At 36.4% G+C, this 12,255-nt stretch overlaps 1 protein-coding gene across 1 annotated transcript in view; it reads right to left on the reverse strand.

Annotated features, from left to right (window-relative positions):
* The window catches only part of IDE (insulin-degrading enzyme), a 152,585-nt gene that overhangs the window by 63,070 nt on the left and 77,260 nt on the right, over positions 1–12,255 (reverse strand). The window contains exons 6-11 of the mRNA XM_006831141.1: positions 9,254–9,366; positions 8,426–8,588; positions 7,530–7,622; positions 6,983–7,074; positions 4,479–4,559; positions 2,487–2,590 (exon numbers count right to left, since the gene is read on the reverse strand). Of these exons, the coding sequence (XP_006831204.1) occupies positions 2,487–2,590; positions 4,479–4,559; positions 6,983–7,074; positions 7,530–7,622; positions 8,426–8,588; positions 9,254–9,366 (646 nt within the window). The remainder of the gene's footprint in view (positions 1–2,486; positions 2,591–4,478; positions 4,560–6,982; positions 7,075–7,529; positions 7,623–8,425; positions 8,589–9,253; positions 9,367–12,255) is intronic.

Raw genomic sequence — 12,255 nt, forward strand, 5'->3', positions numbered from 1 at the left:
CGCTATGGGTCGGAACCAACTCGATGGCACTTAACAACAACAACAACAACAATATTCCTTTGAACCACAAGGTCAGCAATTAAAACTCACCAGTAGCTCTTCAGAAACCCTATACAGGGTTGCTATAGGTCAGAACTGATTGGACAGCACTTAACAACAATATTCCTTTAAGGGGCCCTCGTAGTACTGTGGAAAAAGTACTGAATTGCTAAACACAAGGAGAGAGTTCAACTCTACCTCCACGGGACAAAGATGAGGCTTTCTGCTCCCGTAAAGACGTACAGACTCAGAAATCCTATATAGGGTCACTATGAGTCAGAATCGACTTGATAACATAAGGTTTGGGTTTCAGGTTTGGAATATTCTTGCCATTAATTCTGAAGGATTTTCCTATTGATTTCCCTACCTGATTGCTATGTTAAACTCGTCCCAGTGGGTAGGAGGAAAGTAATCTTAGAAAACAACCCGAGTCTGGCCTAGCAGCTGGCAGTACTATCCCAGGCTGTTCTGCACTATATCACTGATCTGCTTCTGTAGATATAGTTCTAACAGCCACAAAGATCAATCCTGTAGAGAAAAAATGTGGGGTTTTTTCTTTAAAGGTGAAGGTAGCGAGAATAAGACGTACTTAACTATAATTGCAAGAGGTATTAAATTTAGAAACATGCAATTTAAACAAAAGTAAAATGTATATTCCTGCAAATTCACTCCTACAGTGTTGATTGGGACAAATTACTGGCTCTAAAGCAGCAAAAATTATGCGAACATAATCTAAATCGTGATTTTCCTTATAAAAAAAGCACATCCTTATTGTATGATATAATCTTAAATAGCATTGCCTTGTATTTGTACAGCACTTTTCAACTTTACATAACCATTTTGCATCAGATATAAAGATAAAATATCACTATTTGGGCAAGAGCCAAGGAAATTAAATTGACAATAGGTAGGCCAAACCCACCTGACTGTATACAATACTGCTCTCAACATAAACAATATAGTAAAAGTCATATACGTGGAATTGTAGCCAGTGAACTTTTATATACCTGGGAAAGGCATACACTATGGTAACTAGAAAAAGACTGATACAAATTTTTTCTTCTTCAAAAAATTAGATGGTGCCCAGCTATCTCTATCAACTACTCTGAAAGAGATCATATTAGAAGGTCCTGAAGAGAGTGGGAGAAAAATGTGGAATGAAACTCAAAATTATAAAAAAAAAAAAGGCCAGCTTACTGGTTGGACAGAGACTGTGGAACTTCCCAGACTATGACTCTTAGGTACCCTTTGGAACTGAGCTCACTGAGCTCACCTCCGAAGTTCAATTTTCATCTAAATAATAAACAGGTCTACAAGGTGAGCGATAACATGTTCCCTGTATTAATAAGCATATCTTAGAATAATCAACCATTTGAGATCAAAAGGGCAGCATTTATCCAAGAACAAAGTTAAGAAGGGTTAGGAAAGGCAGAGGCATGGAAACAGGAAACACCGGGAGAAAGTGAGTTATTGGATGTGACACTGTGAGGATGACGATGAGACGAAAACAAGATGTATCAACTGTTGACTGGAAAATGAATTTACTCCATAAATCTCCATCCAACTCAGAGGGAAAAAAAAAACCTAAAAATCAATTTTGTTACAAAATGACTGCTCCATTGTTGTTGTTAAGTGCTGTTGAATCAGTTCCGACCTGTAGCAACCCTGTATGGGGTTTCCGAGAAGCAGCTGGTGAGCTTGAAATGCCGAGCAAGTCTGGCATATTAACCCACAGCGCCACACAACGACTGCTCCATATGACATATTTATTTAATTGTAAAGTACATATTAGAATTTTAGAAATATACATCTAACAGAGGTAAAAAGTTTTAAAAAAAGAATAAAGTCACATACTATTCAAGTATACTTCTATCATTATTTTCAGAAGATACAGAAGAAATTAAATTTCAAGATATTAATAGCATAAGCTCCTCAAGGCTGTCCTTCTTCTAGCAAGAATACCTCTGTTATTGCTGAGACATCCAACAGTTTATCTACTGATTAACACTAGTCAGTCAGAAGGATTCTTAGATTATGATCCTTCCTCACATTTAAGGAAAAAAAAAAAGGTGCCTTCATTCGTTTACAGGAGCCAGATAAGTAAACTGAGTTGATATTTTGTCTATTTAAGTTTGAATGAAGGAAGGGTAAGATAGCATTCTTTAATGCTTTATTTATAATTATTAAATGATGATTTATAAAATGTTTTAGAGATATTGCTTCCAAATAATCTAGGGTGGAGAAGATGAGTGAGAAGGGATGGGTACAGAGGACTAAGACTGGTCATGTACTGAGAACTGTTGAAGCTAGGTGCTGATTCTCTCTACTTTTGGGTCACACTTGATACAAAGTTTAATAACATACTATTCACAATTTTAAAATTTCAGAGTCTAATCATTATAGAAAATTTAGTATATAACAACAAGAAAATGTGTAAGGTAACTCACCGAACATTGTCTGGGATGAGCTTATCAAGAACCATCTCTATTAAATCAGGACGAAATTCTTCCAGCAAACATTCAGCTGTGAGCACTTCCTCTAGAGGATACAGCTTTGAAAAGAAAAAAAGTAACTAAATAAAGTCTGCAAGACTCTTAGAGAGTCTTAATATTTATTAAAACAAACAGCTCTTTTAACACATTAAATCATTATTTCCTCTTTTCCTTTCAATTAAATTTTACTCCACTGCTAAAGTTTCTGCAGTCCTGAATCTTTCTCTTGTCTATCTACAGCATAATGTAGTTTCATACTGTAGAATGATTTGGAGTTAATTCTCAAATGCATCTACAATTTAAAGGGAAACTCACATTTATTTCTGGCAAAAAAACTGAGTGCCTCTGATGGACAAAATTTGATGGTAGAATGCTGACACCTACAGGATTGTTAATATTCAGAAAGCACATTTTTATGAAGAGAATTTCCTCTTAAATTTCTACAAAGGAAATCAGACAAGTATTTATGAAACTGCTGCAGAAAAAAATAATTTCTATTTTTGGCTGCTGCTATATGCCATTGAGAGTCCTGGTGTGGTGCTGTGGGGCAATGAGCTGGACTGAGAGATCATTATTTGAACCACAAGGTCATTGGTTCAAGCTCACCAGCCATTCCTCAGAAACCCTATAAAGGGTTGCTATGGGTCGGAACCAAATTGACGACACTTAAAAACAACATCATGCTACTGACTTGGTACTGACTCATAATGACCCTATATAGGATTTTCAAAACTGTAAATCATTATAGGAGTAGAAAGCCTCATTTTTTTCCCAGAAGAGCATCTGGGGGACTGAAGCTGCTGACTTTGCAGTTGGCAGCCCAACACGTATGTAGAAAATGCTTTTTAGTAAGAGCAACTTTCAATATATATATAGGAATAGTCTGACCAATTCATTGATTCAACAATCATTAATAAACACCCATTCTGTGCAAAGCACTGTCCTCAAGTACTGCAGCAACAATGGTAGATGAGGCAGATGAAGCCCCTGTTCTCCTCAGAGCTTATATTCTCATTGGAAGGGAGGCAGACAATAAACACAGATGCTATCATTTTAGTTAGTGATACGCATGTGATTCTTTCAGAGAGAAGTTAGGGAAGGCCTCTCTGGGCGTGAGACACCTGAGTGAAGGCCCAAATGACAGGATGAACCTGGTCATGCAAAGATCAGGGGGAAAGAGCGTCAAGGTAGAGAAAACAGCAAATGTAACAACCCTATGCAGGAGGAGTAAAGTCAAAGCTTGAAGATTAGATAAACAGCAGTATATCTGGAATAGTATAGGAGCGGAAAAGGTAGCCTAGAGAAAGAAAGTGGTAAGAAATGCAGTTTAAGAAGTAAGCTGGAGCCAAATATCCTTGTAGGCAAGGGTAAAATTCCGACTTGGATAGGAAAGCATTGGAAGATTTGAAGCAGAGGAAGGAAATAATCTGATTTTGGTTTTCAAAAGAACACTGAAGCTGAAAAAAACAGGGACAAGAAGGAAATCAGGGATCCTAGGAAGACACTATTGTGGTAGTCCAGGGAAGAAACAAAGATAGTTTGAGCAAAGGTAGCGATGACGGTGGAGACAAGTGAATGATCTTTGTCTTTCACACAGGCAGCACTTGACACACTGGAGAACTGGAAAGCTATTCAAAGTCAATTAACCAAATGCTTGTCATCGATGTTTTTGTTAAGTGCCCTCAAGTCGGTTCGGACCCATAGCGACCCTGTATAGGGTTTCCAAGGAGCAGCAGTGGGTTTGAACTACCGAACTTCACAGTCCAGTGCTGATTCTACAGTGCCACACCAGGAGTACTTACTTAATAACAAAAAATTACAGATGATAAATTTTTGGATGGTGAAAATTAAGATTTTTAAACATGTCTTGACTTCAATTTTTATCTTATATGTAGTACTGAGAGTACTACATCGACACTTCAATGTACACAGTAATAACAAACTTACATGCAATATTCCTGCTATCTTAGATGTATAGTCCCGGGGCCTTTCTTTATCTTTAAATCGAAACGCAACAGCATTCAAGTCCTAAAATGGAGAATTAATAAGACATAAACCCATTATTTAGAAGTAACTTCTTTTAGTATTTGTTTTGCACAGTAACAACAATAATGGGCGAAACTGCTCCATATGCAACTTATCACATGTTGTGAAAAGATGTCTTAAGCTTGATTTAGAAACGTCTACAACACAGACTGAAAATTTCTTAATGTATAAAATTCAATTCATCAACCTAGGCTTAAAACCAAAAGAAACACAGGTAACAATTTTTAATAAAAATAATGAATATGATCCTATCCCCTAAATTGTTGGAAACCATTAGTAAAAAAGGTAAGGAAACTGTGTAGGAGAACCTGGTTGAGCTCCATCAGTTTCACAGATGATGACTTTGTGACTCATCCAGGAATCTAATCTGCACCCAGATTAAGATACGGTCATCATTTTCACAAGCAGAGTTTATTATATCTTTAAAATTCTACTTAAGCAAAGAGGCTGTCTTTCATACTAAAATATATTTCAGCATCCTGATAGGACTTAAGTATAAAGTACTTATCTTTGATAACCCTTTTTAAAGCCTTTAAAAATTTGGAATACTTTTTTTTTAAGTGGGGAAAAAACAAAAATAAAGATAGTGAGATTTTTCCAAATGTGCAATAATAAATTCACTTTAATAATCACACAAGGGGCCTTCAAAAAGTTTGTGGGAAAATGGAATTAAATGGTAAAAACAAAAATATAAACTTTATTTCTCAACTTAAGTTCCATCACGGTGAAGACTTGTCTAAGTGAAGACAGCAGTCATTTAATCCATCCATAAGGAACTGAGGGTCCTGTGAATTAAATCATTTCCATGCATTCACATTCTTAACTGAAGAAAAACGGGTTCCCTTTAGACATTTTTTAAGAGTAGTAAACAAAAAGAGGTCAGAAGGAGCCAAATCAGGGCTGTAAGCCTCATGACTTCTGTTGAAACTTGCTGAATAGCCCTTGTTTGATGAGAGTACTGTTGTGGGGAAAGACTCTGGTGAAAACTTCCCAGGCATTATTCTGCTAAAACTTTGGCTAACTTTCTCAAAACACTCTCATAATAAGCAGATACCTTCCAGAACATCAAGCACCAACATGCCTTGAATATCCAAAAAAAAAAGTTGCTGCCATGATCTTTGTTTTCGATCAATCCGTTTTTGCTTTGACTAGACCACTTGCACATATTGGTGGTCATTGATTTGATTGGACTGACAGGATCTTGCTGTCATGTTTCATCTCCTATTAAAATTCTTCAAAGAAATGCATCAAGATCTTGATCCCACTTGTTTAAAAATTTCCATGGAAAGCTTTGTTTTTGCCTGCAGCTGATCTGGGTGCAATAGGTTTGACACTCATTGGACAAAAAGTTTGCTCAACTTGGGTTTAGTCAGAATTGTTTAAACTGAACCAACAGATGTTCATGGCGTTGCTGCTAATCTTTAATTAGAGCTCAAACAAGATAGTTTCCTTACAATCGGATGTGGATGGTCAGCTGCTGTGGGCTTTATCTTCAACTTCATCTCGATCCTTCATCTGTACACTGCTGGGTTCTTTGGGGGGCAATACCCTCATAAAGTTTTCATGAAGTATTCAATCAATGATTGCACCATTCTTCTATCCAAGCTTCACCATAAATTTGATGTTTGTTCTTGCTTCAATTTTAGCAGAATTCTGTTATTCTGATGAGTTCTTTTCAAACTAATGTCTTATTCTTCTTAATGCCTCATACTATATCCTGTTTAGATATGTTAGATAACAAGCTGTTGTTAAGTGCTGTTGAGTCAGTTCCAACTCTTATCAAACCTATATAGGGTCTCCAAGGAGCAGCTAGTGGGTTTGAACTGCTGACCTTGGGGTTCGCAGTCCAGTGCTGATCCTACAGCGGCACACCAGAAGTCCATATATCAAGATTAGTATGAATTTATTTTTATGCAAAAAAAAAAAAAATTGAAATCCATGCAGTTTTTTATAATACACATTTTCCATGACTTTTTGAAAACCCCTCATATGTAATATAAAACAATTCACTATTCCTCTGAGATGGTTGCTATGGCTTTTAATCACCAGATCTGAAAATAGCAAAGTTCATGCAGCTTTCAGGCAGCAAGTAAAATAAGACCTGACATATACCAGCGCAGGGAATAGCTGGGTTTCTTCGAAAGGATGGAAAGGTAATCTAATGGCTTCCTTTTTCCTTCCTAAAAAAAGGCTACATGATGCCTTAACCCTTAACTGTGTTCCAGGTAGCCAATCAAACTAGTAAACAAAGCCTCAATATTACTATTATATATTACAAAATTTTATAATTTAATTTTTTAAATTAAAATTTAAATTTTTAACTGGGTTTTAAATTCAAATTAATTCAAATATTTGGTTTTTGAAAAATAGATTCCTTAAGAAAAATTTTGGTGAAACAAAGGTACCTTGCACTCTTGGAAAACCCATTCTTGAGGTCCTTCTGCACGTAACTTCTGAATGTATTGAAATATGTGCAAAATTATATCTTCAACATGTACTGGAAAAAAGGGGCACACTTAAAAACCATTCAATCCTTGAATCCTTCAAAGCAGTGAGCTCACTCCTAAGGCTAAGTCAGGTAAGTGGAAGATGGTCCCTCTTAGAAAATGAAGTCTCACCTCCCTAAGACTGCTTTTAGGTGTCCCTCCTATATGGCCCTCTGAGCTCAGAGAGATGTGACAGAAAGAGTTCTGTGGTAGTGAATGAGCAAATGAGAAGCTAAGTACACATTTTACAAAGCATGACATAACGATCCCTTTTTAAGGGTGGGAAATCATTCATGAAACAAAGGTCAAGTTACACACAAAAAATGTAATGAATAAATTGTATGAATTTAAGTGTTTTTATAACTTTCCAACATAAAACAGACCAACAGACTCAAAGCATAAAGAAGTTTAAAAGAAATCATAGGAAGCCAATTATTCATTTAAAAGCCAAATAGTTAATACTTACATAATCCTTCCTCAGTCAAGTCCACATTAATGATAAAAAACATAAAACCTCGGGCTCCTTCCTTTTGTCCACCAACAAGAGTGTCTACCCAGCCTGCAATGTTCATAGGAAATCAACATGCTTGCTTGTATGGTTTCATAAGACAAAGAATGAAAAATTTAAAATATCACACTATATATTCCCAAAAGATCAGAATGGATTTCTTGCAGAAAAGGCTGGGGCTGGTAGGAGCAGTGGAGGGCAGGGGGTATTAGTTGAGAAAAGCAGTTTCATAAGCTACTAAATCAAGAGTAAAATAAATGCTTAAATGTTATACAAAAGAAAAGAGTCAGTTTACAAGGGCCTTGTAAATCATCTATTGACTGGAATTTTGTACACTAAAATGAGCAAAACCCAGAACCTGTGTAAGATGGGAACCTGTCGGAGAAGAAAAACTTAAAATATTTTCTACTAACACACTAAAGTGATGACATTCCACCCTGTCAAAGGTGGAAAACTTGGTAGACCCAGAAAAACTAAGGCAGTCCCATTGAGTTCAGGTTCCTACACTGTAAACAATTCTAGTTTCATCAAGAGTAGGCAGCTAAGGAAGTACACTAACGTCTTATTTCACAAAGATAGTAAACATATCCAACGTGAGCTTTAAGATCTCACTTTTAATATGCACCACAATATCTTTTGAAATATCTAAGCTTTGTTAATATTAAAGGGTAAAATAAATTACATAAAACCTCAAAAAACAAAAGCACACTATAACAATCATCTCACTGTGCCACTGGCCCTGACTGTCTCATCCAAAAATGTTCCTTCAAAGGAAAACATTTAGGAGAAAATAAAACAGAATGAAAAGATGTGACAGGGCACTACCCTCAGAAGGTGGTGCCCCAAAGACTTACCCTTTGATTTCAGTTCAGATAATAGACTTCCAGGGCCCTCATGCCCAATGAGATGACCAAGATAATGGCCAGGATTTGATTTGTAGTATTTCTGAAGATCAGGTATGGGAAATGTCACATAAAGACTCCTAATATCCTTAATGGGTACTATTTTATAAAGTTGCTGGGGAAAGAAAAAAAAAATTACAGAAGATTAGCTAAATATAACTCCTACTGAATATTTACTAACTAAGAAGAACATGGATTTTTATGGAAGAATTTCAAATTTAGGAGAATCAATTGCAAAGAAAATGACAACAACCACAAAGAAATAAAGGGTCCTGGTTCTTTCTTAGTGGAATTTTATACCAGTTGGTATGCAGCCTATGTCTGGTTCCATGGAGCAAGCATCTAAGTAGTTCTGAATGCTAGCCTCTGGCTCAAGATGATAGCATCTAAAGTCTACCAAAGCTACAGTTACCAAAACTACTTTTAGCATGGAGTGATCAGAACATATTGACATTTTTTGGTCATGTATGTCCCTAGTGTGACACTGTAAGATCAGCACTAGACTGCTAACCACAAGGTTGGTGGTTCTAAACCCACCAGTCACTACTTGGAAACTCTATACAGAGTCACTACAAGTCAGAATTGATTTGACGACACTTAACAACAACAATGTCCCTAATAAATGTGAAAGTGATTTGATTCAGTTATCCAGACAAATATTTTTAAATACATAAATAATGAAATCTCTAAAATGTTTCATCTACTTTCCGGTAAACTGGTATATATCAATATCATGTGCATAAATTAAAAAGAGACAATACCAGAAATACATGAGCTTACTTTAAGATGCTCTTCTTGGAAAGGGTGTTCAGGAAATTCTGGCAATGGGACATTTTTGTTCTCAACTTCAGAAAACAACTTTACTACCAGATTAGTCAAGTCATCCAAGGATTCTACAAGAAAAATAGACATTGAAAACAGAATTTAAACATATTACAAGCAGTATTGACGATCTTAGGCTCTCCTGAGAAATTTTAGGACTATTAAAAGGAAAACCTGGAATGTTTTAAAACTGCATCTGACAGAGTCAAAGCACTCAGTTTAAATCCCACCAGTGCCTACATAACTTCTATCACTGCTAAGCAATACTGACAGGGCTTATACCTATAGCTTTTTATAATTAAAAAATAAAAAATATTATCTTATCATAAACTTGAAGCAAACATTAGAACAATAGAATAATATGTTATATTTGGAAAGCTGGCTTTGTATTTTCAACAGGCACATACTGAACTATTAACAGATTAATTACAACATTCACCTTGTCAAAAACACACAATGATTGATTTTGTAGGTAAATAGTATAAACCAGTGAAAGGAATCCTAGCTCCCCACCAAGGGGATTTGCATTCTAATCTCAGCTTCATCAAATAACTATGTTAACCAATTACTTGGACAAATGGTTTACCCACTCCAACCCACTGCCAATGAGTTGTTTTTGCCCCATAGCAACGCTCTGAGGCTGTAAATCCTCACAGGTGCAAACAGCCTCAACTGGCTCCCACAGAGCTGTAGGTGGGCTTGGGCCACAATCTTTCGGTGAATAGGCCATCACTTAACCCACAGTGCCACTAGGGATCCTTTTAACCACTCCAGGTTCTCTACAAGAAGGAAATTGGGTAAGATCATCCCAACTCTCTTCCAGTCTCACATTATATGATTCTGTACCATAATATGACAAAGTCACTAAACTTGCAGTTGTTGATAGAATTATATGGCCACTCAAGGTTTATGTTTTCACCTATATATACTCTCTTATAAAGAGTTCTACCTGCACTGTTATAATAAGATTTAAAAAAACTGGAAAGGACTAGACATTGATTATTGTGAAGATATTGTGTAACATTCACAAAGGAATTTAATTCAGCCATTAAGGAGACTAGGGAGAAATCTGTATGAGAGGGCTTCAAAAAGTTTGTGAAAAAATGGAATCTTTCCATGATTGCACTGATATGAAAATATGCCAAAGTTCTATTTTCCATTAAGTGAAAACCCGAAGTTATAAAATATGTATTATAATCTCACTTCAGCCATACCCTTTAGAGTAATGTTTTACCAGATGTACCTTTCCTCTTGAGTATTGCTAACCTAGAAGCATAAACTCACATCACAGCTTTTAAAAGGTAAAACAGCTGAATAATACTGCATTTATTATTCATCTTCCTCTCACTCACCAGTGCTTGGTAATCCTAGTGTCCATATAACTTGATAGTAGTTATTTACCAAGTGTTCAAGTTACTAGTGCTGCCACGACTACACGTATGGCCCACAAGAGAGAGCAGGGGAAAAAGTGTTCCCTTGTGATGAGATTCTTCTACCTGGTTATTCTTCCTCCCTCCCCCTCCAGGAAAAAGAGCTGATTATCTATTAATCTTTTAGCAGACCCTCTTTTCTCCTCACACTTCTAGACTGTAAAATGCCTCTTTCAGGTCCCCTCACCTGGTCCACTGAGTTCAGCACAAGAAGTCAGTCACACTGTGAGAGTGATCTGTATGAGATTGTTGTTGCTGTTACGTGCCGTGGAGTCGGTTCCGACCCATAGCGACACCGTACAGGGTTTCCGAGGCTGTAAATCTTTATAGGAGCAGAAAGCCTCATCTTTCTCCCACGGAACAGCTGGTAGTTTCGAACTGCTGACCCTGAGGTTAGCAGCCTGATTTGTAACCACTACACTACCAGAGCTCCTTCTGTATGAGATTAGGAACTGAAAATTTCTTACTTCTTTCAGAAACTTACTCTCACTTCCACTAAATCAGCAACACTGAGCGCTGGATTCAATTTGATTCACCTGTTGGCATTATTATTGCTCAGCAACTGTTCAATTAGCTTCATTCCTTAGGACATTTTATATCTGGGCTCCTATTACCAACTTTCCATTAGCAATTAAAAATACAGTTGTCGATTTCTGATAACAAAAGTTACACTTGCTAATAACAAAATTTGAAACAAAAGCAAAAAGAAGAAAACAAGTCACCTGTAATTTCATGATGAAAGGATACCAAGAGTGGCTACCATTTATGGACCATCTATGATGTGGTAGGCAGTATACCATACAAAATGTACATTACCACAGTTAAAGTGAACAACTTTTAACCTCAGTTACAAATGCCAAGACTAAAGTTCAGAGAACAGCAGCAACTTAGCTTGCAGCCACACAGGTAATAGGGTCTTATATTCAGGATTCTAGCCCAGGCTGCTGGACTACAAGGTGTGCGTTCTCAAACTCTGGGTATGTGTTTTTCCTTATAGCTACACCATATGTATGCCTATTAAAATCCCAAACGGGCACATCTAGCACACAGTTTTTTATAATGCTTTTGTTTTCTATTTAAGATAATAAAAAAATCTTTATCACATTAAAATGCTGTCATAAAACAGATTATTCATTCAACATATATTTACCAAATGCCTATGATGCACCAAAAATTTATAAAACATATGGTTCCCGTTTTAAGTAATTTACATTCTGGTAGGGTGGACAACAATAAACAATCACATATTTAGTATCTCAGGTGGTAATAAATGGTACATAGAAAAATAAACCAGGGAGGAGAACGAATAGGCGATCAACGGTGTTTTCTACAATATATAATAGTTATAACATCACTATTTAACCAATTTCCTACTAATGGACATTTAGATCATTGCTAACTTTTCACTAATATCTACTCTTCTAAGAGAAACCTGTTTGAGCAACTGTGATTATTCCTTTAGGCTGTATTTTTAGATGTAAAACAGGGGACATCCAGCCCATGGGCTATATTGTTGTTGTTGTTAAGTGC

Source organism: Chrysochloris asiatica, unplaced genomic scaffold, assembly GCF_000296735.1.
Source record: "Chrysochloris asiatica unplaced genomic scaffold, ChrAsi1.0 scaffold00003, whole genome shotgun sequence".
Taxonomy (NCBI): Eukaryota; Metazoa; Chordata; class Mammalia; order Afrosoricida; family Chrysochloridae; genus Chrysochloris; species Chrysochloris asiatica.